The following is a 27,122-nucleotide window of genomic DNA, read 5'->3' on the forward strand; positions in this document are numbered from 1 at the left end:
TGCTGTCTCCCCCCCACCGACCCTTCACAATACAAACATGCCTCATTTCACCTTTGTGTGCCTTGCCGTGGGTTGAGACCAGTGTCAGAAATATCTATGTATGCTAATTTCAAGTGCAAGTAGATCTAGCAAAAGCACAGATGATTTTTGTAGTCTGGCTAATAACACCAGGGGGCACAGTTTTTCCATTACAGCTATATTTGCAATGGCCAATCACCTGGTGTGCGGGTGAGAGTCGCCGACTATATTTTGTTCAGGTGCGTGGCGAGCCTTATGGTTTTAACTGTCACAATGTGTTTGAATTTGTCTGTAAAATAATTCAACGCAGGATATACAGTGGATTTATTAAAAAAAAAAAAAAAAAAACGTCTACCCCTTTGTTTAAATGCCAGGTTTTTATTTTATATAAAAATTTGACCAATATAAATAGTTTAAAATAATGTTCCCACCATTAATGTGCCCTTTATCTTATACTTGTTTTAATTTTTTTTATTTCACAAAAACCTGACATTTGAACACGGGGTGTGTAGACTTATTATACTCACTGTACAGTGGAAACCTAACTCTCTAACGCCTTAAAGGTTGTAAAATTTTGAATTATCCCAACATTTTCCGAAACAATATGCCTCTTGGAGATCGAAATGGAGTCACTGATGGTGTAGTGGTACATTCGCCTGACTTTGGCGCAGGGCAGCATGGGTTCAGTTCTCACTCAGTGACGGTGTGAATGTGAGTGTGAATGGTTGTCCGTATCTACTGTATATGTGCCCTGCGACTGACTGGCGACCAGTTCGGGCAAAAAGCGAACTACACCCTGAAGTCAGCTGGGATGGGCTCCAGCGCCCTGTAACCCTGAACAGCATGAGCGGTATTGAGGATGGATGGATGGACATCAAAATGCATCATCAGTGCTTCTCACTGCTTTTCAGCCAGGTTCATCTCTCCGGGATGCTTTGCCTCTTCTGTTGACTTTTTGTGGCTTTTTTGTGTCACTTTCTGAAAGACTGGCTGTGGTAAGAGAAGAATTTGAGAAGGAAGTAGTAAGCAAACTCATTTAAAGCAAGTAAGACTGATCAGGTCTGAGTATTTTTGTCAAGCCTTACCGAGTGTTTCAGTGCCATACTTGTTTCAAGATGATCCCCAGAAGTGTTGGTTCTGTTAAGTGGTGGTTAGCCTCGCCTTGATCCACTCTAGGTTCAGTGGCATCCAGATTATAATGTTTCTGTCTTCAATAAATCATAAAACGACTTTATCTTCTGCATCATGAGTAAGCCAAAAACTTTCCCCGCGGGCCCACTGTTGATGTAACACACAGTTATGAAACCCTTCGGGGCCTAAGGGAGAATTTTAAAGCTGGCAAGTGTCTCGCTGTGGCTTAAAGGATTTGATCTACTTGTAGCAACATTGAATACCTTTTGGTCTTAAATGTGCCTGCTGGGCTCTACAGGAGGGCAAAGGCCTGAGAATGTCAGGCAGATCCAGTTAGCCTAACCTATACGAAGAGTGTACAGTTACATTATGGGCCGCCGGGGCTGTGAGAAAGTTGCCGAGCCTTCATTGCTCATGTATTTGCGGGCAGCAGCATGCTGTGTGGGGGCTGGTGTTGCTGTGAGAACTGAGTTGAAGAATATTCAAAGGTTGAGCATCTTTGTGCCTCTGATCTAAATCTGAGTGTCTCTCCCTCTGCCTTGCTTTCACCGTCTGATGAGTATGTTTGTATTGCGCCACATGGGAGGCCACCTGCTGTCCAAGTGCGCATCATCCCAGCAAACGGCAGCCTTCTGGCTTTGGGTAGCACGTCTGCCTCACAGTTCTGAGGTTGGTGGTTCAAATCCAGTCTGCAGGTATGGCCTTCCTATATGGCTTTGCCATGTTCTCCACACTTGCATGTGCTTTCTCCAGGTACCGTATTTTCACGACCATAGGGCGCACCGTATTAAAAGGCGCAGTCTCAGTTATGGGGTTTATTTCTGTATTTAACACACACATAAGGCGCACCGTATTATTGGGCGCAGGCATGGTAAAACATACGCTATCTCAAAGCTGTTAATGCACAATACCTGCTCCATACTGGCCTCATCCACAAATCCATCAAAGTCCTCATCTGTATCCGAAATGAACAGCTGGGCAAGTTCTTAATCAAACACGCCAGGTTCGAGTCAGTCTCGTTGCCGTGCGGCTCCTCAGAAATGATCCCGGCTTTTACGAAAGCTCGAACAACAGTGCAAGCATACACGTTAGCCCAAGCATCCACAATCCATTCACAAATTGTGGCGTAACTCGCCCGGCGCTGCCTCCTGGTCTTAGTAAAACTGTGTTCGCCATCTGTCATCCATCGCTTCCACGTGGCTCGCAACTTCATTTTGAACGCCCTGTTTACACCGATGTCCAGCGGTTGGAGTTCCTTAGTCAAGCCTCCCGGAATGATGGCAACCTTCCTCACTTGGTGCACATGGCAGAGTTATTGCACTCAGTCGAATGGTGGCTTGAGACGCTTCTCCCAGCTGTTCTTTTCTCATTAATCCATTGCTCGAGTTGGTCTTCCAACTCGGGCCACCTCACCTTGTTTCCGCATTTTGTTTTTCTTTTTTTTCCTGTGGAAAGTCAGCTTCGTCTTCTTGACTTGGTGAAGCTCGTTTTCCTGCTTCCTCCACTTGCGAACCATGGATTCGTTGATCTTGAATTCTCTCGTGGCTGCTCGATTCCCATGTTCCTCCGCGTAACTGATGGCTTGCAGTTTAAACTGTCTCTTCGTAGGTGCCATTTTCAGGGGTCTTTAGCCAAACCGATGTTGTTTTGCACAATGCACACCCCGGCGCTATATACCTACTGGGGGCGTGGCTTTAGCGTCCTCCTTCACGCACCCTTCCCCCTTTACGTCCGCATACTGTACTCAGCCACGTCCGCTTTTCCTCTGTATAAGCAGTGTGTCGGCAGGAAATGCTCCCAGTCAGTCAAGCGGTCAAAAAAAAGTAAAAAAAAAAGTCAAGCGGGGCGCTCATCACACATTTCTGGATGTTGGAACCGCATTATAAGGCGCCCCGTCCATTTTGGAGAAAATGTAAGAGTTTTAAGTGCGCCTTATGGTCGTGAAAATACGGTCCTCTATTTTCCTAGTCCCATATTCCAAAAACATGCATGTTAGATTCATTGAAGGCTTTAAATTATATTCTATTGTTTAGTCTATAGGTCAGGATTGAGTGTGAATATTTGTTCGTCTGCATTTGCACTGCGATTGGCTGGCAACCAGTTCAGGGGGTACCCCACCTCTCACCCAAAGTCAGACTCCAGTTCCTCTGCGACCCTAATGGTATAGAAAATGGAAAGATGTTTGGTCTACCTGGGTTCCAGCTTGGCAGAATGAACTAGTGTGCAATTTAAAGAGGATCAACATGACATCAGTGAAGACCTACATCGATAAAGACCTCCACTATGGCCCAAGTTATCCAGACAGAATTATAATCACTGTCGGTTAGAAGCCTTTATTCTTTTTTTATTTGTATGTCTCTTTTAAAGACAGTGTAATAAATCCCACACAAAACATACATTTGAAACCAGAAATGTAGGCAGACTCTAAAAAGACACTTGTGCTTTTTTAATCTGCACTGTCTTGACATGAAATCAGACTAAACATTTCCTGTTTTAGGTCAATTAGGATTACCAGAATTATTCCTATTTGGTAAATGTCAGAATAATGACAGTTGTTTTATGTTTTTTACAATTTTTCATTACTTTCTTCTAAATCAGAAGTTTACATACATTTCATTAGTATTTGGTACCATTGCCTTTGAGCTGTATTGACTTGGGTCAAACATTTTGGATTTCCTTCCACAGGCTTCTCACAATAGCTATTCCTCCTGACACAAATGCTTGCACATGCCTTTTCATGTTTGCCCATACATTTTCAAAAGGATTGAGATCAGGGCTTTGCTATGGCCACTCCAAAACATTGGCTTTGTTATCCTTAAGTCACTTTGTAACCAGTTTGGCATTATGCTTAGGGTCATTGTCCATTTGGTTCTCATTTGCACCCAAGCTTTAACTTCCTGGCTGATGTCTTGAGATGTTGGTTCAGTATTTCTGCGTACTTTTCTTTCCTCATGATGCCATCGATTTTGTGAAGTGCACCAGTCTCTCCTGTTGCAAAATAACATGATGCTGCCACCCCTGTATTTCAAAGTTGGAACGGTATTCTCAGGCTTGCAAGGTTCCGTCTTTTTCCTCCAAACGTAACAATACTCATTATGGCTAAACAGTTTGTCAGACCACGTCTCCAAAAGTTAAGGTCTTTGTCTCTGTGTGCATTTGCAAACTTTAATCTGATTTTTTATTTTTTTTTTGTATACGTTTCTTTTGGAGTAATGGCTTTTTCTTGGCAGAGTGGCTGGCCTTTCAGCTCATTTTGACTTGGTGTTTGATGTGTCTAGCACCAAAAGCTATAAAGTATTTAAATTCAGCGATAATTTGTTACGCTAAAACCAGTTTTTTAATGTACTGTATATAATTCATTTCCCACAGTAATCAGAAGCTGTTCAACGTTTCTTCCAGAGCAGTGTAGAATTGTGTCATCACTGAATAGAACAGTTTTGAATAGTTTTGAGACACAACAAATATAATTGTTAAACATTATGAATAGTTTGGGCCTATCACAGAACCTTGGGAGACCCCATGAGTGAGCTTCAAATGGTTTGATTCTACTTTAAACTACATATACTGATAGCCATCTAGGTAACCTTTCATCCATTTATGTGCCAAGCAATTTTGACAAAAATGAAAATATATTGATCAGCTACAGGTGTTTTTTTTCAGTCAAATCTCTTCTTCACTGTCAGTGAACTAATCTACTGTATGTAAACATGACCTTTCAGCCGTTAGCGGCACAGCACAAATTCTCCCCTCTCCTCACGGTTGAATGTCAATATGATAGACTCACATGTACTCTTGCCTCTGTGTGGACACGCACGCATGTATAGTGATTGTGTTCAGTGTTGCCTCAGTTACCTTGAAAAAGTAACATAGTTACTTTACTGATTACTTGATCTTAAAGGTAACTTAGTTCCTTTACTGATTATTGGACTGCTCTTTGTTCAAATCACCAGCTACAAATTAGTACTTGGTGAGAGACATTGATGATGCAAAAGGAACTAATGTTGGTTTGAAGAAGTAACTGTCGTCTAATTTCTTTCCCGGGAAAAGTAGCGCGTTACTTTGCTCGTTACTCATAATGGCGGTTTTTGGGAGATAAATGCATTACCGTCATCACTGCCTCTTAATAATTGTGAACTGTCTGACTACAGTTGGGTACCATTGTGTTCAGACTATAAGCAATGATTTCATTCCCCAGGTTTAACCTCTGCTACTTAAACAACGATGTAGATTATTTGCGGATTATCACGATCCCAGGAGCATCACTTTCTTGTTGATTTCTAGCTTCTCTTTAACGTACCAAAACCATGTTTACTGTTCATGAATATTTCCGATGTTCACTGTTTTTTGGAATCCATACACTTTGTGTGCTATTTTCACTTATTTCCGATATTAAGGGAGGCAGTTTTTTTCTCTCCATGTATTCTGCCCTATCTCAACATTGCAGTGTTTCGTTCTGCAGTAGCAAACAGTTCTCCAAATAATCTATTTGGGCCTATAGACTCCTAAATGCTTCCGCTTTGTGGTAATACAGCTTAGAGTTGATTGTGGATATTCTTAAAAGGAAGAGATTTCACAAATAGTGGTTTCCTATTACAGTGATTCATTGTTGAGAACCTCTTATTCCTTTCTCTGTTCAAGGCAATCTGCATGGCGAGGCACGGACGACATTGATTTTTCTTAATAAATTTTTTCTAAAGTTATTACTTGTGGTAAAGGGACATGATCCCTACCACCACAAAACACCATGTAACAAAATGTTGACATTTTTCTCTGTTTGGTCAGTGAATGCTATTTCCCATTTGTTTTCATCTAGAAAATAAAGAAAATAATAATTATTCCCTTAAAACTATTTTTCAGCAATGTTTTTGAAACTAACCTACAGGTTCCGTAATAATTTGGTAAAGTAGAAAATGAAAGAGCTTTCTAGAAGTTTCAAGAACCTTCGAAACGATCCAAAACATTCCACGAACTTCTAGAATATTCTGGCAACGTAGATGGCAGCATAAATGATCGCAACAGATCATCTTACTTCTAGCCGTCACAGTGCAGACAAGTCGATCGTCACTCGTCATTACTATCTGCATTTGTCACATATGGCATCAAGATGTTGTAAGCATCTCAAGCAGACTAGAGCTAAAAAGTACTGTGTAGAAAGGTCTCAGAAAATGCATGAGGCCTACAGTGCATATTTTGGCATGCCTGTCGGGATCAGGACAAACCTTGGGCACCTCATTACACCTTACTTGTTATCTTTGCCTTTGGGACTGCAGGGACACAGTGGCACACTACCACAAGCGGAACTGGCCACAGCGGACTGAGTTGAGTGTGAGGAAGCCCAACGTCAAATGGGAGCTATTGTTGGAGCCCAGAAAAGTACTGTTTCCTCCACTTCACTTAAAACTGGGCCTCATGAAACAATTCGTCAGAGCTCTATGGAAGGAGTCCGCAGCTTTCGAGCATCATCAAGATTTCTGTCTGGAGCAAAAGTTGAAGTCTGTCCACAAATTAAAAAGGTCATGGAGTTCAAGGAGTTTCCCAAGAAACTCACGAGGGCGGAGAAAGCAGCATGGTACAGCTTTGTCGCAGTGGTTCTTGGCTTCTTCGGGAATCACAAAGCCGAAAACTGTGGAGCTTGTTGAGACCTTGGTGATAAACTACGGAAAGATAGATTAAAGGATGTCCTTCAAAGTCCATATCCTTGACACTCATCTAGATAAATTTAAGGAAAACATTGGGGGTGTACTCCGACGAGCAAGGCGAGTGCTTCTACCAAGATATATTGGACTTTGAATGCCACAACTAAGTGTCATATAATGAAAGCATGATGGGAGACTATATTTGGGGGCTGATTCGTGAAAGTAATCTACAGTATAAGTGGAAAACTACTAATTTCTAATGTTTCTGTCTCAGTTGTATAATCCCAGAATAAATAAATGCTACTATTGCATCATATGATTGTTTTGTATTTACTTTGTGCAAATCAGAGTTCAAATTTGGCACTTTCATAAATTTGGCACTTTTCATAAATTTCATAAATATCATTATCCTGGACACAAAAGCAAAGTTATAAATGAATTTAAGTATTTTTGTTCATGTTTTGTAGACTTAAGCAAATAGAAAATAACAGTTCCTACCCAAGGACAAAAATTGTTACATTGTGTAATCAATTAAATCAACAGTCCCCAACCATTATTGCGGCATGGACCGGTTTCACATAAAGATACTGTAATTTCATATTTTGATGGACCTGCATTGAGAAATAAATAAATAGATATACACTCTGCGATTGGCTGACGACCAGTTCGGGGTGTACCACACCTATCACCTGAAGATAGCTGGGATAGGCTCCAGCACACCCGTGACCCTAGTGAGGATAAGCGGTACAGAAAATGGATGGATGGATGGATGGATGGATATACACTACTACTCACAATTGCACTGAATGCAGTTGCTTTAATTAGTGGGAGCCCTGCACTTGTTTCTCTTTAGTGAGCCGGTCCACTCTTTGGGTGTTGAATGTTTGTTCTTTTTGGGTGGGTATCCTGCGGTTGGCCACGGTTTGGGGTGAGTAGCGCGTGTGTGTGTGTGTGGTGTTGGGGGGGTTAAAGTTAAACAAACACTTACTGAATATCTTGTAATAAATTAACATATTGCAATAAAAATACAATTGTTTCAATAAATAAATACAAATAAATAATGTAAAATCCAACACAGGGCTCTGCACTAACTTTTCCGAGGGTAGCACTGGACCATGCATGATGTGTGTAGTCTAATTGACATATCGTAGTTTTGTAAAATAACTTTTGGGTTTACAGTATGTATCGTACGGCAGTATGACGTGAAGAGGGACGCTGAGCTGACGCCATCTTATAATGGTGGACATGAGACTTAATAGTTGCATATTTGTTTATTTGTGGACAAAGGAGTCAACAAACTTGAGTTGCGTGTTGTTTTGGTTCGCTTCCTGTTTTAGTCTTTTCGCAGCGTAAAGCTAAACTCAAAAGAAGACCTGAAGTCCTGAAGACTACACAGGCTTTAACCAACATGGAATGGTGTTTCCAAGCGAAAATACACACAAATACAAAAAAAAAAAAAAAACCAGCGAGTGTGCAGTGACAAGACGCCATTACACCGGTTGGAGCAGCTTCACTGTCCTGGGGAAGGATCGATGCTGTCTGAAATGTCGATGTCACTGATAGCAGAAGATCTATTCTCACTGATAGCAGAAGATCTATTCTCATTATCCAACATTCATACTTTTGATACTTAAGTCATTTGAGCGACTGTGTTTTCAGTATTGTATCAGAAAGGAAATCGGTGGTATGGTTCATTAGTAGACACACAAAAGGAGCACATTACGGCACAATTTCCACGCACCAAAAGTCAAAATCTATTTGTGGTGGCCCACCACGAATAAATTTATATGTGGAAAACCCTCAAGAGGCAAAGTGCTGTGGCTTCAAGCTGTTCACTGTATTTCTAATAAATGTTAATTCAAAGTACTTTCAACACAACATCACTGCCATTGTCATACACGAAGTCCCCTAACGTAATACTAACAAGGGGAAACGCCATAGTTGGAAATGAGCACCACTACTATTGTCATTTTAAACCATCAAACAACTGTCATTTTAGCATAAACATGTCAGTAACAGACAGATTAAAATATCTGATACTTACAGTATTGTCTTTGCTCTCTGGAAGGTTTAAGTACATTGAATTAAAATCCCTTGAACCACTTCTAAATGTGATTAACATACCATAATTTCTCGTGTATAATGCGCACCCCCAAAGTTGACCTAAAAATTCTGGAAACCCCTTCTACCTATGTATAATACCTTTTTACAATGCATGATTTTGGTTCTACCCATATAATCAAAACATTAGTATTTTTTCAAAGAATTATTCTGAAGTTAAGCACTTTATTTAAACATGTATTACTTGTTTTATTTCCTTGCTCTTATTTTGACATTTACAGCCTTACTTTTATTTAATAAATGAGAAAACACACAGTTGTGCTCATATGTTTGATTACCCAGGCAGAATTTGTAAGATGGGTACAATTCTTTAAGGAAAACATGAAGGGTTAGGCGAAACACATTTTATTTTATTTTAATGGGATTCAAATTAAACTGTCAAGCATTTCAGAAAAACATTATTATCAAACAAAACATAACCAAAAATAAATGAATGATGGTTGTTGTTCAGTCATTTCCTTTACCCGCTCATCCTCACTAGGGGCGCGGGCTGCAGGTGCCTATCCCAGTGATCTTCGGGCGGGAGGAGGGGTACACCCTGCAGGTCACATCGAAAAACAAACAACCATTCACACTCACAATCACACCTATGGACAATTTAGTGTCTTCAATCAACCTACCACGCATGTTTTTGGGATGTGGGAGGAAACCAGAGTGCCTGGAGAAAACCCTCCCAGGCACGGGGAGAACATGCAAACCCCACACAGATTTGAATCCCGGTCCTCAGAACTGTGAGGCAAATATGCTAACCAGTCGTCCACCGTGCCGGTGTTGTTCTGTCATATTTTTAAAAAAATAATAATAATTTTCACAAATTTTGCCAGGCTATGTAAACTTAAGAGCACAACCGCACATACAGTATATGCAGTCATACGTACACCTGTCATATTGGAATGAAAGTGTCGGCTACACATTTTTCATAAGCTCTTGGTGGCAGCATATTAGAATGAAAGTGTACACCTTTCTCATAACCTCTAGGTGGCGGTGACGTTGGAATGAAAGTGTACAACTTTTTAATAACCCAGAGATGGCGGCAAATATTTATGAAATGTTATAGCTTTTTCATTTCCCCCTATACCTATGTATACTGCGCACTATTGACTTTTGACAATTTGTTTTTGGGGGGGGGGTGCGCATTATACACGAGAAATGTCATGGGTGAATGTTTGTAATGTGTTGTGCTTCTTCAAGGAGGATGTCAAAGATCTGATCTTTGTTTAGTTGGTAACTATGACGCATAACAGCAGTTTCATGCAGTTAAGGGCTATCTCACCAGGGAACCAGATTTATTTCAGGGTTTTTTTTTTTTTTTTTTTTTTCTGTATCACAGGCCTTTTCTGAAACCGTAAGAAAGGGGGTCCTCGGCTTTCGACAGTGCTGACAACGTTTCAACTTTCAAGATTATGAATGGCACACAATGAAGAAGTTGGTGTAACGGCGTAGGAATATGTTGTCACGTGGCACTACGCGATATGCTAAGTTATCGTACTTGTTTTTTTTCATTTGATTATTTATGTTTATGGCCTAAAAGTGCCTAAAAATTTACTGCCATTTTTTATTTCACTTCTACCTTGGCATAGGTTTGTGGTATACTTACATATTCCAACTTTCAGTACATACAAATTTGGGTAACGTCGCCACCCTAGGAACAGAGTTAGTTCTATCTTTTGGGTGGCGTGGCGCAGGGGGTCAGTTTAAGCCTGCAACCGGAGGCCCGAACGCATGTCGTCATTGTGTCCCCAGATAAGACACGAATGAATGTGGTTGGATGTTTGGTGGCTGTCGGAAGGGCCATAGGCGCAGAATGGCACCCACGCTTCCGTCAGACTGTCCTAGGGCAGCTATGGCTACATAAGTAGCTTACCTCCACCATGGTGTGACTGCGGAACGAATAAATAATGTGTGCAATTGTAAAGAGTCTTTGAGTGTCAAGAAAAGTGCTATATAAGTATGCATTATTATTATTAAACCAAGGGCCCCTGTAAGTTGTCCAACCTTAGGGGAATTCGATTTTAAAGGTTAAACTGTAGCGTTTGCTTTCATCAGGTGTACCGTACCATCTGCACATTCATAATCTTAGAACATTCAGGCCAAATAATGTATACATTTTGTAAATGAATTTGTTCAGTTGTGGCCTACAGAGCCTTCCTTGAGCGTGGAATTTTCAACTATGGAGGGCAGCACTTTAATGCATGCAGAGATACTGTAACATACAGTACATATTTACACAATGTGTTGCAAGAAGTGTTGATGCCAACACAAATGTCTGGCCTGAAGTCCTTTGTTATGCTTCAGCATCCGGTTCCCATGGTGACAAACCCAGGTAGAGATGACGTGTGCCAACCTGTCACTTCAAATGAGCGCTGTGACTTACTTTTCTGAGTTATTATGAGTTATTATTTTTTTTCGGCTATTATGCCATCAGGGCGGCTTCTGTTACACAATAACACAGTTAACTCAGTTTCGGTTCTGTCTTGGTCTCGCCACAAGTTGCCTGTTTTTCTGCTACGTGTCTCATGCATGGATGCATTTTCTGTCAACCGCCATCCCATCACACGCAAAAGCATGAAAGTGATTCTGTCTATCTGGCGGAAAAGGATTTGTAGTGTTTGCACATGCCTCGCCAGATCCTCACGCACACAGAGGCTGCCGGGATACTCTGTCAAACAACTAGACCGTGCCATGCTCCTGTGCCACATGCACTGTACTCACCAGGCCTTAAATCAGGCTTTGTTAGCTACCATAGTGGTATAATTACCAACGTGACAATTGGCCGCCATCTTTGTGGAATTTCCTTTTAAAAAAAACAAAAAAACATGGAATGAGTATGTCAAACACTTGTAAAATCCTTTTTAACAAATAACTTCACACAAAAAAACTATTGTTTGAAGTACATGACCTATTCTACTGCCCCCACTGCTCATCTCACCAAAAAATTTCCATTTGCACTGGTTAGGTTTTTAGTGGCAAGCGACGGCATTTGAAATGTCTCGGTCATTTTGATGCATCGACGTACGAGTGATTGGTAGATATTTTTAAACAAAATGTGTCAGTTTATTGGAGAAGGGGTTCCCCGAGTAGCAGACAAAATGAGATATTTTGAGAAAAAATGTTATTTTGCTGTTTTACTCTAATTTGAAGGCGTTTTCAAACTACATTTTCTTCAGACCGTATACACATGTCCCCAAACAGGCCATTTTTTCAAGCACAAAAAACAATCAATCCCATCTTCAAAATTCTTGCTATGTTGTTGGTTGAAGTGGTTGTTCCAACCAGACTCCGCATTCATTTTTGACAAATCATGTCACGTTGGTAGTATAATAGAATGAGAACTTGTATCAATATCAGAACCAAAATGTTTCGTTGAGATGTTGACACCTACCTTCCAAATTCACAGACTTGCTCTTATTAAAGCCCTACTCGATTGACTCGATTTTACCATTCAATGAAGATAAGCAGAACAGAAAATGAATGGATGGATGGACTTTTAAGATACGTATAATTTCATGGCATTTAAATCTTTTGAAAAATAATAGTGGTAACTTGACTTATGACTACCCCAACAAGTTTTTTGAGTTACGAGACCTCACTTTTTGTTCTTTTCCTTTGTGTTGCGAGCTGAAATTTGAGTTACGAGCAAGCTTGAGAATATGTCACTTCTTGAGTCAAGTGGGGAAAAAACAAAAACATTGCACAGTTTAAGTTACTGTAATGCCCTTGAATTTAGGCAAGGACAGCCATAGTCGGCGATGCACTTTCAGTCATATATTGAACGGGACAAACAGTAAACACCCAAATACAAATTGAGAACACTTGCTAAGCCATCATGTTGTCAACCCATATTTATGCTAGTTAGCATGCTAGTTAGCACATAGATGGGAAGTCCACTACCTGTTTTCCAATAGTGGACACGTGACGTTCGCGACATGAGCGTGAGAGCAGTCGTGATGTTAATTTCGGTAGACAGCAGAGGACGATATTGCCAAAGATGAAAATCCCTCAGATGGATACAAATTAATGAATTAATCTGTTTAATTCTTACTTCATGAGCTCTATCTTAATCAAAGTACCGTGTTTAGACTAGTGGGGGCACATACAATGTATTCTTGTAAAACAAGTTAAATTGAGTTTACTGAAATTTCTCATGTATAATGCGCATTTTTCCCCCCAAAAAAATTATCAAAAGTCAATTAGTGTGTATTATACATAGGTATAGGAGAAAATGAAAAAGACTCACATTTTATAAATGTATGCCGCCATCTAGAGATTATGAAAAAGCTGTACACTTTCATTCCAATATGCCCCCCCCCCCCCCCCCCCCCCCCCAGAGGTTATGATAAAGTTGTAGCCTACTCTTTCATTCAAGGTGGAGCTTGCACTTTTCATTCCAATATAATTGCATATATGTATGATTGTGCTCACACACAGGCAGAATTTGTGAAATATTGTTGTAAAGTGCTTAATGTCAGAATAATTATTTGAAAAAAACTAACAAAATAGAGATAATACTTAATGTTTTGAACATATGGGTAGAAGCAAAATCATGCATTTCAAAAATGCATTATACATTGGTTGAAGGGTTTTCCAGAATTTTGAAGTCACCTTTGGGGTGCGTATTATACATGGGTGCGCATTATACATGAGAAATTACGGTAGTTTCCCTTTAAATTTAAAGTTGCACTTCAGGAGGTACGCTGAGGTCGCTCGAGATGTTTTGACATTTCAAGTGACATCATACATGAGATTTTTTTTAAGCATACTTTTACAGAATTGTACAATCTTTGGGGGTTCGACTTTTGGAGTTCCACAAATACCTACGGTACATATACAGTCAATAGTCACTTGTGGCTCCTTCTACACATTTTGCTTGATTCTCCATTGCATGGATATAAACGTACAGGAAGTCCTCGATTTACGAACGAGTTCCATTCCTGCGCTGGCCATGTAACACGAATTTCCGTGTAAGTCGGATTTCACCGTTAAAGGCGAACTTTACGGCGAAATACTTCTGTTACGGGTATTGTCCCACGTGATTGTGACAGCAAGCTCAGTGTGTGTGGGCTTGTGCGTCAATGTGTGAGTGAGACAGGACTGTGGAGGAGGAAGGAGTCCGCGCAGGTGCGAGTGTGTACAGTGGCAAGTGTAGTGATGGCGACCGGGGAAGAGTAGCGATTAGCGGAGGACCCGTTGACGTTGAATGTGCAGAGGAGCTAATAAAGCCATTAAAGCAGCAAATCGGTGCTTTGTGCCTTTATTGTTGCCGCCACCCAGCTCAGCTGTGCAACGAGAGAAGGGAGTTAACCCCGAGGAGGACAACCTCGGCCATGGAGAAGGCATCTCACCTGCGTCTCCCGACCACGGTCAAGTGACCGTAGCAGGAAAGGTTAACACTTTGTATAAAGAAACTAAAATACATTAAAATAAAAAAATATGATGCTGTACTTACCATTACTGCTGAGAGTGTGAAAAATGGAGGGCGAAAAAGGCAAAGATACTCCCGCCGCACAAACGCAGACAAGCACTATGCACTAGCTAAGCAGAAACACTATGGTGCTGGGACAAAATGGCGGACGAGGTACGGGCGTCGTAAAGTCGAAACGTCGTAGGTCGAGTGCGTCGTAACTCGAGGACTTCCTGTATTGGAAGAAAAAACTCCCTATTAATAATCAATCAGTTATTATTTTTTGTTTTGAATAAGTCATGTGTGTCCAATTAACTTGTGTTTCACCTCCCTGCTCCTTCCTGTCTTTGACCCATCCCTTGTGCCTCACCCCAACTTCTCCTTCCACTTTCCTCCTTTACCTCTCTCTCTCTCTTCTCTCCCTCTCTCCTGCACTCACTCTTTCTCTCTTTCCCTCTATCTCCGTCTCTCAACCCCCACACAGATGCTCCCAGCCGTGCAGATTGACAGGAGTGATGGGATGTGTCAACTAGGTATTTCACCTATCCCCATATTTTCACACAGCAAGCAGGGGGACTGGTTGGGTGGGGAAAGCTCGGAACGAATTGGGGACCGCTTGGTCGGTCTAGTTTGTTTAAAATAAATAGGAGCCTATTCAATGATCTTGTTGCGATACATTTTTTGTCATGATAGTACATTCATTTAATATTGTTTTTAAAATGCTATATTATACTCAACCCTCATTTCCACACATGATCATTTACTTATATACAGTATATATGTTTTGTTTTGAATTTGTCATTTCAAGACAAACTTGAAAAATAGCCATCAAGCGCTTTCCCTTATTTAGGTTCACAGGTGAGCCTATCCCTGCGGACCCTGGACTAATTGGTCATCAATCAGCCAATCGCAGAAACTTAAAAAATATCCCTGCCTAAATAATAATTTTAACAACCAGTCAGAAAATATGTGAACATATTATACCGTCCGTTCTCACACCAAAGTAATTATTATGCACAATGCTGATTCTCGTGTTAATGTAATACCTCAAAATAGTGTGCATTTATTTTTAATATCTGATTTTCTTTTTTTTAAGGGAGTTTTCAGGTACCCACAGACTCTTTCTTCTCTAGTTTATTTAGCCTGTGTAAATGTCATAAATGTTTTCTTCAAACTGCTGCACATCACATCAAAGTCCTTTGGACTTTTATTTTATATCCTTGTGTGTTTAGGCCTGTAACATTGTAAGAATTTATTAGTGAGAAGTTACTTACTGCCTTTTTCTGTGACTATCTGGCTATATAATATATAATTAGTTTTTCAGATCAAAGTATCTTAATTTAATGTGGTATTCTAAAAACCATTTCTTCCAAAAATACTGGGCTACAAAATCAAAGGGGCATCATTTTTTCCCTGTTACCAGAATCAGCTTTATTTGCAGAGTATGTTAAAACACAGAAGAAATGTGTGTGTTATGCAAGAGTGACCACATCCAACACACAAATTCTGGCAACGTTCATGATCATGCTCTGGATCCAGTTATCAATGAATCCAATAAGGGTCTGTGGCTCAGAGCGGAAGCCTTAACCTATGTCAGCCAAACGACGTGTACTGTACTGACTAACAGAGCTGAAGGACTCTTTTTACCCAAACAAAAGTTGCCATGACATCTGGGCCATTACAAACAGGGTGTCCGCTATCTTTTACCTCCTCCATCTCTCCCACTAACACGGTCGCTTGTGTTTCGCAGTCTTCCCGAACGTTTTACACACTCTGCTTCCTCTGTCTTCTCTCCTGGTGCCTGCCAGGGAAATCCTTTATTTTCTGCCATAGTTCTGTTATTCATGCATAATTTGCAATCCAAGCAGATGTGTTGGATTGGCTGCCATTCTCTGTTCATCTCTTTTTAATAAATGAAAAATAATTTGGGTGCACTGTAATGCTACAGAAAAAAAAAAAAAAAGCAAATCTGGGATAAGTGCAGCCTGGAAACTTCCCAGGTTATTAGTTGGGAACTTTAAATTCATTTAATCCTGAAATGAATCTCTCTGCCTGTCTCTTTCTTGTGTTTTCCAAGCAGATAAGTCGTCCCTGAATGATGTAATCGGGCAGAAGGACTCATCTGCAGTGTTGAGACCAGAGCGAGACAAAGGCGACGAAGCGGACAAGTGGGTAGACAGCGGTGGTACAAGCATGGGCGTAGGCAAGAACACCGCCTCCAGGCCGGTGGACAGCGGGAGCGAGGGTGGCAAATATGAAGAGGAGAACAAACATGCAGCGGACTTCTACCCCATTCCGGTACATGCGTGTGTTTTTATTGGCTTTTTAATTGGCAAACAGAGTTAAATTGTAATAACATACCCGAGACTGCACGTAAATTGATGCAGGCGAGAACCACAATATTCAGCTGTACTATTACCTTAACTGGATTAACTTGACAGTTCACAAGGCTCAACTAACGATTCCAAATACATTTGTAGCGTATATTAGTCAAATAAAAATGTAATTAATTTAGGAGAAAATAATAAGCCGGAAGCGACTCTTGTGTTACTTCCGGTTTACCGTAATTTTAAGTTTAAATGTTAAAATCAAACGAATATGTCTAGAAAAGGGCACCACGTCACTTTGTATGTACAAAATGTAGGAAAAATTACCCAAAACCTTTTTATCAGTCTCGTAATCTGAAGGTTGCTACACTTTATGAAATTTTGAGTTCTAGATGACAGAAGCTTACTTAAACTCAGAACACACACAAAATACAACCAAGAGTGGAATTTTATGGTATATTTAATGACATCTACAAGGGATCTAGAGGCAAACACACAAAGGGGTCTATCTAACGAAAGTAAATAACACTAATAATGTTAAAAAAGAAGGAAAATCGCCGTACGAAAAGGGGAATAGAACATCGTGTGTTGGACTAAAATTGGAAACGTGAGCGTTTACTGCCTCCAGTTTGGACGGGATATAGAGGGAGGACAATGTTGAGATTTTGTCTGAAGCTAGTAATTTCCCCGAAATTATTAGGCACTAATATTGTAGTCTGGTAAAGTTGCAGTGTTTACTCACGGCAACTTTACCAGACTCAAGCTGGTGGGTGGTAGTCTCTCTCTGGAAGTGGCTCAGGAAGCAAGGCGACAGATTTGGTTGCAGACGGAAAAGATGTAGAAAATATAGCAAAATAAAAGAGACGGGAGAAGAAAATGGCCGGTCGTCACAACTTCTTGGGAGAACCGGATGTCTCTCTTCCTGCCTCTTTTTGTGTCTCACTGGCAGTTTCAGAGCGATGCTGCCTGGCTAGGAGCGTACCTGGTACCTTCGTAGTAGCTGCTCCGATCGCTTAGCAGTGGCACACATTGAGGCTGGGAAGCCATGTCTGTTCTATCCCGGCTTTCGCGGTTACCGGGACTTGTGCCCAAACAAAAGAGAGGGCAAGCGGGGGAGGGGTGGCCCAAGGCCAGCCCGGCTGGCGATCTGCCAGCAAGGCAAGAGGAGAGAAAAAAAACTCAACTTGGGGACTCTCTTTACTCTCAGGTCAAGCACATAGAATGTTTATACTTTAGTTTTGACAAATCAACTGCTTATGTTTCAAATAAAATTTCATGTTGCTTGGAGTCAAATCAAGACAAACAATTCTCAAAATCTCACTGTTGCTCAGAAAAAGTTGAAGAAGCTTAAAGTTGACACACTGACAGACATAAAGGCATACATTTGGAATAATTCTGCAGAGTTTGTGAAATATCAAAACAGACATTTTTCCTTGGTTAAACATCAAATGAGAGGCCGCCCGTTCCAAATGAGAGGCTGCAGTGCCTCTCGACGCCTGCGGGTGGCGCCTTGCACGCGCGTCAGAATCATCTAAAAACCATCAATTTTGTCTAGGCCTGTTTCATTTGTTTGTTGTTACTAGACTTTAGACCGATTTTATCGGGCTGATCGGTATCTGCCGATATTTAGCATTTTATGCTGATCGGCTGATAGGCTTTAATGTCATAATTCGGCAATACGATCAATGACCTCATTGATCGGCTCCGCAAAAGACATTTATTCCGCGTTGCCGCGTGCACAGTATATTTGAATGCAAAAGCTAGTTTATTCTTAGCCTTGTCGCGTGTCTTTTGACGTAGTACTGTAAATATCTGACGGACAATTAAGTTATTTTAAAAATAAAAACATTTTAAAAAGAACATGTCGGCGGTGTGGGACAGACAACACGTCTGAGACAGGCAACACGTAATGCCCGGATCAAACTACAAGACAAATTTGCTCTTTCACGATTGCAGTCAGACTACTGCAATAAAATCTTGTATTCCAATACCACCGCATCCCGTTTTTTACGATCATTGGGCTTTATCTTGTCAACTCAAATGTGAACGGATACCCTCGTTACCGTGGCGATGACAACAAGAGTGAAGCGTGTCGACGGTATTATAAGGACAAAATGGGAAAAAACGTGTGTTGGTGCTCACCGCTGCTCAGGACAGAAGAGGACGTTCATTTAAGGCTTGCTTGAGGTATGTTACCGTACTTTTAATACGATACGGCTCACAAGCAGTCAATAAAATGTTATGTAGCCTAGCAAGCTACTGCTTGTTAAATCGTTTTTTTAAACTCTCTGATCGGCCCCAAAAATCCTGCTCGTGTAAAGCCTAGTTGTTACATAAACATAATGGCTGTGAAACGGAATGAAAGCAGTCATTCTCAGCCCTACTTTGATGAGGCATGACATTGTCATTCTCAACAAGCGTACATTTACATGACCAAATTTAGCCTGAGTCTGTGTATGTGTGGTCTTCCAACAAATATTTGCCAACCTTCCTTCAGTCCAAACCCAATATTGAAATATCGCTTCCTGATAACATAAGTGGCCGTGAATCCTGCTCATCTTTTCAGCACAAGGCCTCTCTGGTTACTTGCTGCTGGTGAACCCACACACACACAAAAAAAAGAAACATGCAAAGGGGAAGGAAATTTGGAGCTTCCTACATGGTTGTTTGCCTCTCCTCGTGACACAGAAGCTTCCATGTGTTATTTCCTTCCATGTGATCAACCTTTTTTGTCATCATGCCAAATGTAAAAATATTGTATAATACAGGAAATACACTGGTGTAATGTAGGTTCTTCAGCCTGCAAGTGTGGAAACGGTCCAAATGCTTCCTCAGAATCAGAATCCTCTTTATTTGCCAAGTATGTCCAAAACACACAAGGAATTTGTCTCCGGTAGTTGGAGCCGCTCTAGTACAACAGACAGTCAATTTACAGAACACTTTGGAGACATAAAGACATTGACAAAAAACAATTGTGCAAAAAGTTGCAGAGTCCTCGAGCACTTAGAGCAGTTCGAACGACTAATATTGCAATAGTCCGGTGCAATGACCATTGTGCAAAGGGCGCGGAGACTTCAAGGAGTGTATGTGGTTTAAAGTGACGAGTAGTGCGATCATCTGGGACAATGTTGGTTGTGCAAATGTTACAGATACTCCTCAATCAGTGTGCAAATGGAGCAGATTCTACTCTGGCATGAGTGGCCAGTATATGCAAATAGTGCAGCATGGCGAGACAAACACAGTGAGTGCACGAGTAATACATAATTGGCCCCACAGAAATGTAAAACCGAACTCAAGTCAAAAAATTGCCAGCTTGTTGTAATGGAATTATAGGTTAGCTGTTTAAGAAGTTGATTGCAAGAGGGAAGAAGCTGTTGGAATGTCTACTAGTTCTAGTTTGCATTGATCGGTAGCGCCTACCTGAGGGAAGGAGCTGGAAGAGCTGGTGACCGGGGTGTGGAGGGTCCGAGAGGATTTTGCAAGCCCTTGTCTTAGTTCTGGCAGCGTGCAAGTCCTCAAGGGTGGGTAGGGGGGTACCGACAATCCTTTCAGCAGTTTTGGTTGTCCGTTGCAGTCGGAGTTTGTCCTTTTTTGTAGCAGCACCGAACCAGCCTGTGATGGAAGAACACAGGACTGATTCGATTACCGCTGTGTAGAACTGTCTCAGCAGCTCCGGTGGCATGCCGTGCTTTCTCAGAAGCCGCAGGAAGTACATCCTCTGCTGGGCCTTTTTGAGGACGGAGTTGTTGTTGGTCGCCCACTTCAGGTCCTGAGAGATTGTAATTCCCAGGAACTTGATGGTCACGACGGTTGACACAAGGCAGCTGGACAACGTGAGGGGCAGCTGTGGCGAAGGATGCCTCCAGAAGTCCACGATCATCTCTACAGTCTTGAGCGTGTTCAGCTCCAGGTTGTGTCGGCCGCACCACAGCTCCAGCCGCTCCGCTTCCTGTCGATATGCAGACTCGTCACCGTCCTTGATGAGGCCGATGACAGTGGTGTCATCTGCAAACTTCAGGAGCTTGACAGTCTGGTTCGGTGAGGTGCAGTCGTTCGTGTAGAGAGAGAAGAGCAGCGGAGAGAGGACACCTCCTTGGGGTGCCCCAGTGCTGATGCTGCGTGTGGATGAGGTGGCCTCCCCCAGCCTGACCTGCTGTGTCCTGCCCGTCAGAAAGCTGTAAATCCACTGGCAGATGGCAGGTGAGACGCTGAGCTGGAGAAGCTTGGATGAAAGGAGTTCAAAGATGATGGTGTTGAACGCTGAGCTGAAGTCCACGAACAGGATCCTCGCGTAGGTCCCTGCACTGTCGAGGTGTTCTAGGATGAAGTGCAGTCCCATGTTGACTGCAGAAACCATGTACTACTACTTCTGCTTGTTCTTCTGCTTGTACTTGCTCTGCAACATGACATGCTAATTTAGCTGTTTCATTACACATCACTTCCTTGACTGCCATTGATGTGTAAATGAGATGGGAAGATAAGACAATAAAATGGGCATAGGTCGGTTGGTGCTGACTTGATATGAATGAAATGATAAGGCAGCCATTTTGGAGCAGCTGTAGCTCAGTATGTAAGGGCTTGGGCTTTGGAGTCAGCGGACACGGGTTCAAGTCTCACTATGGACAAAAATGTGAAAAACGTCAACTAGTTGTTGGAGAGAAGCTAATCTGCTTGCTGGCTAGTGTCTAGGTGCCCTTGACCAAGGCATGGCCCCCACATGCACCCCAGTTGAAGTGGTGCAGCTCTCTTTGCGGAAGGGGTATCATGATTTGTTTTAACAACAATTCAATTCGTATCACGATTCGTGGTGGGCGATTCGATTCAAGAAAATCAATTTGATTCATATCACAATTTGTGGTGGGCGATTCGATTCAAGAAAAAAGTGTGACTATAAAATAAATACCTGGATATTGGACAACGCAAGTGAAATTTCCTAGATTCCTGTTGTTTCTTTTAAGGCAGGGGTGTCAAACTCATTTGTGTCGCGGGCCACATTGTAGTTATGGTTTCTCTCAGAGGGCCGTTAAGATTTTGAAATCATGTAAATATTGAATCACCTCTTTATATTATTACATAGACAAGAAATTGATAGTTGAAAAGTTTGGAAATCAAAATTCAAGGGTAATACTTTGTAACTATTGTTTAAGTTACTGTATTGTAAAAAGAGGTTTGGTAACAAAAACATGGTTGGAAATATTTATTCCATATGACAATTTAATTTTTTTCGACAGATTTTAACAAGAATCATGGTAGGTCAAGCACATGATTTGCTTTGGCGGGCCACATATGATGTGGCGGGCCAGATCTGGCCCCCCCGGGCCTTGGGTTTGACACCTATGTTTTAAGGGAGTCAGGTAAAATTAATTATGGATACAATAAACATCAATTAATGGCAAATGCATTCGCACTTTATGCAGCTAACATCTCATTAGGTTGAATTAACAGTCAGTTTGCCTGCTACTTGTGGTGTTGTTTTTCAACATAGAAATAATACAAATACAACATTAAAACGAAGTCCAACCAACAGCTCTTGAGATAAATGAGCAGTGGTTGAACATTCTACTACTCTGATATTAATAAACAAACACAAGTGCACTCATATATAACAAAAGAACAAGTTTAACCAACAATTCTTCAATGACTATAGATTTTTTTGTATTTTTTTCAAAAATATTATTTGATCAACATGATCTGGCCGCAACATCCTTCTGTGTGTGTTCACTATGTCGGCAGCAGTACTATACACTCTCTCTGCTGGCACCCTTGTGTGGGTAATAAACGGGTACCGTACCAATGTTTTGTGTTTGTGTTGTCATGTCGCCTGAAACACGCTATTGAGTGTAGTGACAGAAGCTTCTTATTCTCTGAAGCTGTTGTTCTGAAAGTCATATACCCCACACAAACACTATGTTGTTGTGATCTTTATGGCATTAATCTGCAGTGAAAACTTTTTTTTTTTTTTTTTTTTTCTGACACCAGGATGGTCGGGATTGGAACGTGTGGTGAGAAATGTGTAAATCCCATCGTGCCTTCATAGGTGGTTGGCGAAACAGCGAGCGACTTATTTAGAACATTTCCATCTTTGCTAAAAGCAAAGTGTTTCCACACACTGGACCGACATGATGGCTTGATATTTACCCGCTCGCCGGTCTCTCGCCTGCCATCTGCTGTGCTATGTGTTGTCGCTCGCGTGTAGCGATTACCTCACAAACAGACCAACTTAATCGAGTAAGGTTTAAAGTCTTCTTCATTAAAAGTGCTAAAAAATGCATCCACACATATGTATCCTTCTAAAGTCTGCCATGCTTAAATCCATTGCATTATTTCCTTGTATCGATACAATCGATTGATTACCTTTCAAAACGATTTTAGATCGGTAAATGTCATCCGGAAGTCCGACTTGCCGAGCACAGATCGATGTAGTTTAATTGTAGGAATATAAATCGATGCATCGACTTAGTCAATGAATCGTTACACCCCACATTGCGCACATCTTTCTCTCTGTATCTCTCATGCCTGCATGTGTGTGATTTGGTTCTGTGTGTGGTGTCCAACACAAAGTATAAATCAGAATGGGAGTTGAGGGACACAAATACGTATAATGAATTCAAAAATCTGGGGATAAAACATTACAGTCAAGTGGCATTACACTTAAAACAAGTCACACAGGCTATTACAGGGATACGCAATGTATGCATTTACATTATCAAGAGACATGTAATGTTTGTTGCAGTAATTGTCCATTTTTCTTCCTCAACATCGGTTAATTCAAATGTATTAATTCATGAATTTAATTGTGTAATTTATTTATTATAAATAGTAAAGTAAAAAGTTAGTAAAATAAACTTTTTTACATGTACATTAAAAATGTATTTCTTAGATAATTGGTTAATTACTAATCTACAAATGACATGGCCCATCTGTCCCTTTAAAAAAATCCAATGTGTCCCTTGAGCACATAGTTTGCCAACCCTTGGTATCGTAGAATTCAAGAGATGCATGTTAAAACATGTTCATTGGTTATGTGTTATATTAATAGCACGTTTGTACAGGGGTATTTGTAACTGCAATTTAGAAACCATTTTTAACTTAAAACATCTTTGTGGTTAGGTGGTGGTAAATGGAGTGGGCGGAGCCAATGGGGACCAGGATACAGAGAACACCGAGCTGATGGCCATCTACACAAAAGATGTTCAAGGAGCAGAAAAGGTACCCGTGACTGAATAAAGCATTGCTTGTAGCTCGTGACTTATTTTTGTGACTGTCACCAATACAACTGGCAGTCACATGTTGCAGTCGCTGACTCGCATGTATTACAGGCTCTTAGTCGTGCTCGACTGTAACAATCAACAGCAGCCTAGTTGAAACAAAAAAAGTTGACCTAAATACAAAAGTACTGTGAACAGACCTCTTCCAAAGTTTAGATCAGCTGTGATATCAATTAGTGAACAGGAGGAAAGAGTGCGTAAAAGACAGAATGTTAAAAGTTTGGGTTCGTTTCACACTTAAGAAAAGATAAAGTGAAGTGTGTACTCTGCAAAGCAGGACTGACTTACACAACAGCACGTGTACTGTATGATTGCCCACATGAGGTAAAGTAAACATCGTTAGCGCTTTTAATATAGCCAGTGGACAAAAATAATACCTACACCTCACATGTATATTTTGTATTGGTATTGTTGTTTAATAATGCAAAATATTTTTTATCCTAATACTCAATCAATGGAAGATTTGGTAGAATAATACATTCTAAAAATACTTAGCGTGCCCGTTATATTATAGATTTTTTGAGAAACATCTATCTGTCTGTCGCGGAAATCCCTGCTATATTTCGGCAGTCTGTGGTTTATAGTTTATAATCTTTTTTTGTTTGTTTGTTGCCACAGTCGTTGATGCACTTTTCATTTGTTGAAAACCGGAAAAACTGTAAGACCCATAAACACAATGAACACATTCATGCTGGAGCTGCTGTCAGCCACAGCTCATGCCCAGACACTCACAAGGAGACTTGTGAAAAGAACATGCATGTACACGGACGCTACAATACATACAGTATTTTATGCGTGCAGTTTTTTTGTGTAATCCCATTGGTAACGCAAGACAAGTCCAGATCTGTGTGACAGACTACCAAGGACTCCACTAAAAGAGGTTTGATGAAGATCTGAGATTGTATTTCAAAATAAAAGTCTCCGAAAACTAATAAACAATTTTTTTTTTTTAATGCATCTCAAGATTCAAATTAACCTTGCTGGTTGCATTCCTTAACCGAAGAGCACTGACGTCTGTATTATTGGGAAGCTTTTATTTTGAAGGTGGCTTTCGCCGCGAGTTGGCGACTTATTACCGTAATGCCTAGTATGAACAAAATTAGGGGCAGCTGGGCTTGATTGCTACTTTGAGAGTGAAGGCTGGCTTGACCGGCGCGATGTACCTACTGGGGGCGTGCCTTTAGCGTCCTCCTTCACGCGCACCCTTCCCCCTTTACGTACGCATGGTGTCCTCAGCCACGTCCGCTTTTCCTCTGTATAAGCAGCGTGTCAGCAGGAAATGCTTCCAGTCAGTCAAACGGAGCGCAAGTCCACAACAACATTTATAGATTTTGGAACTCTGTGCACACATAAGGCGCGGTGCATTATAAGGTGCCCCGTCCATTTTGGAGAAAATTTACTGACTTTTAAGTGTGCCTTATGGTCGTGAAAATACGGTATTACAAATCGATTAGAATATACTGTGTCTCATTGCTGTGTGTGTGTGTGTGTGTGTGTGTGTGTGTGTGTTTGTATATATATATATATATATATATATATATATACATATAGAGCTCAATGTCAGAGACGTTGGACAGCTTAGACAGCACTGATCCGAGGAGGATGGACATGATCTATATCATAGAAGACACTCCGCCTTGGTACTTGTGTGTGTTTTTAGGCCTACAGGTAAACATTTGGACCCCGACACACACACACGCTCACTTATTGCTCTAACATAAAATTTTGTTAAACTGTTAGTTTCGTGGCATCCAGGTTGCAAAGGGTGGGACAATAATTTCATTTATTTATTCATAATTTAATGTTCATAGCTTGTGACAGTTGTACACAACTGCCAACTACATAATAAACTGTAAAATGAATACCTCTGACAGTGTTAATCAAAAATGAGCATTATAGTTACACACGTGTGTACAGTATTCACACTTGAGAAAATAAAGTGAAATATTCAGTCACACCGCTGGAGCTCTTGTTATGAAGATATTGTTAAATGAATATTGGTACCTCTTTGTCAGTGTCAGTCAAAACTAAGCCTTATTTTTGTAAAGGCAGGATTTTTGACCCAGCTCTTATATTGGATCTTGTATGAACATTGTGTAGATCAGTGATTCCCAACCACTGTACTGTGGCGCATTAGTTTACTTTCAGAGAGCCATCAGCTGTGCTGTGGGAAATGTTCTAATTCTACTTAATTGGTCTGAAAGTCCCTACGATTGGCTGGCGACCAGCTCAGGGTGTACCCCGCCTCTCGCCCAAAGATAACTGGGATAGGCTCCAGGACGCCCGCGACCCGAGTGAGGATAAGCGGAACGGAAGATGAATGAATGGTCTGAAAGTCATTTACTACAAATAATGTAACTTTGTTCATCTAGCTATGCCAACGACACATAGTGACAGAACAATTCCACTCGATAACCGAAGATACAATAAAGGTGTATCCACCTGTTGCCATTCATATAACTCGAATTACACCCTTATGTTCAACAAAACATGCCTGCATTTCACAAAAGTAAATTAAGAAAATTAAAACGAGATCATGATTATCTCCGTATGAATGCTTTTGCTATGAGATTTTTTTTATGTGAAATTTATGCCTTGGCTCAGTAAAGGTTGGGAAACACTGGTGTAGATTATTTTCAAAATTTGGTGGGAAAATGGTTGGAAAAAAAGATAACGTGCCGTATCTAACTAGACGCTCGTCTTGCGTTTGCAGCATTATTTGACGTGTTTCAGTGGAACCATAGCGGTGCCATTCCTCCTCGCTGAAGCGATGTGTGTCGGCTTTGACCAATGGGCCACAAGCCACCTCATAGGGACCATCTTCTTTTGTGTGGGGATCACAACCCTTCTACAAACCACGCTGGGCTGCAGGTACACACACGCACACCCAGACCACTCAAACCCCATTCTTCCACTCTTAAGCCCTCAGCATTGATGGCTGTTGTCGTCATTAAGGGCTCCTCCTGCGCTTAGCCTTCTTCATGTCATTCAAAAGTGTGTGCGTCAGTCAGTATGGTGCCTAAATATACATTAACACACTTGTCCTCAGAGCTCGATAGCTGGGCGCGCTAATCCTAGGACAGATACGTGTGGTGACTACAGACAGGTGGCGTGAAAGATGTGACAGTCATGCAATGTGAATTATGATGAAACCCATTGTTCTGCTTCCTGTGTAATTAAACTCTGAAACTAGCTTTTGTCTTGTCTGTTTGTACTTTGA

The 27,122-nt window shown here is 41.1% G+C and overlaps 1 protein-coding gene across 6 annotated transcripts in view; it reads left to right on the forward strand.

Annotated features, from left to right (window-relative positions):
* Nucleotides 1-27,122, forward strand: part of slc23a2 (solute carrier family 23 member 2) — a 53,805-nt gene that overhangs the window by 12,705 nt on the left and 13,978 nt on the right. The window contains exons 1-6 of one of the 6 annotated variants that reach the window (XM_061672018.1): nt 14,455-14,481; nt 14,792-14,840; nt 16,385-16,605; nt 23,745-23,843; nt 25,454-25,570; nt 26,616-26,773. In XM_061672018.1, the coding sequence (XP_061528002.1) occupies nt 14,470-14,481; nt 14,792-14,840; nt 16,385-16,605; nt 23,745-23,843; nt 25,454-25,570; nt 26,616-26,773 (656 nt within the window). In that variant the 5' untranslated portion in view covers nt 14,455-14,469. Of the gene's footprint in view, nt 1-14,454; nt 14,482-14,791; nt 14,841-16,384; nt 16,606-23,744; nt 23,844-25,453; nt 25,571-26,615; nt 26,774-27,122 lie in introns of those variants that run through there. The other 5 variants (XM_061672019.1, XM_061672020.1, XM_061672021.1 and 2 more) reach the window with 5 other exon arrangements.

This window comes from Phycodurus eques, chromosome 3 (assembly GCF_024500275.1).
Source record: "Phycodurus eques isolate BA_2022a chromosome 3, UOR_Pequ_1.1, whole genome shotgun sequence".
NCBI lineage: Eukaryota > Metazoa > Chordata > Actinopteri > Syngnathiformes > Syngnathidae > Phycodurus > Phycodurus eques.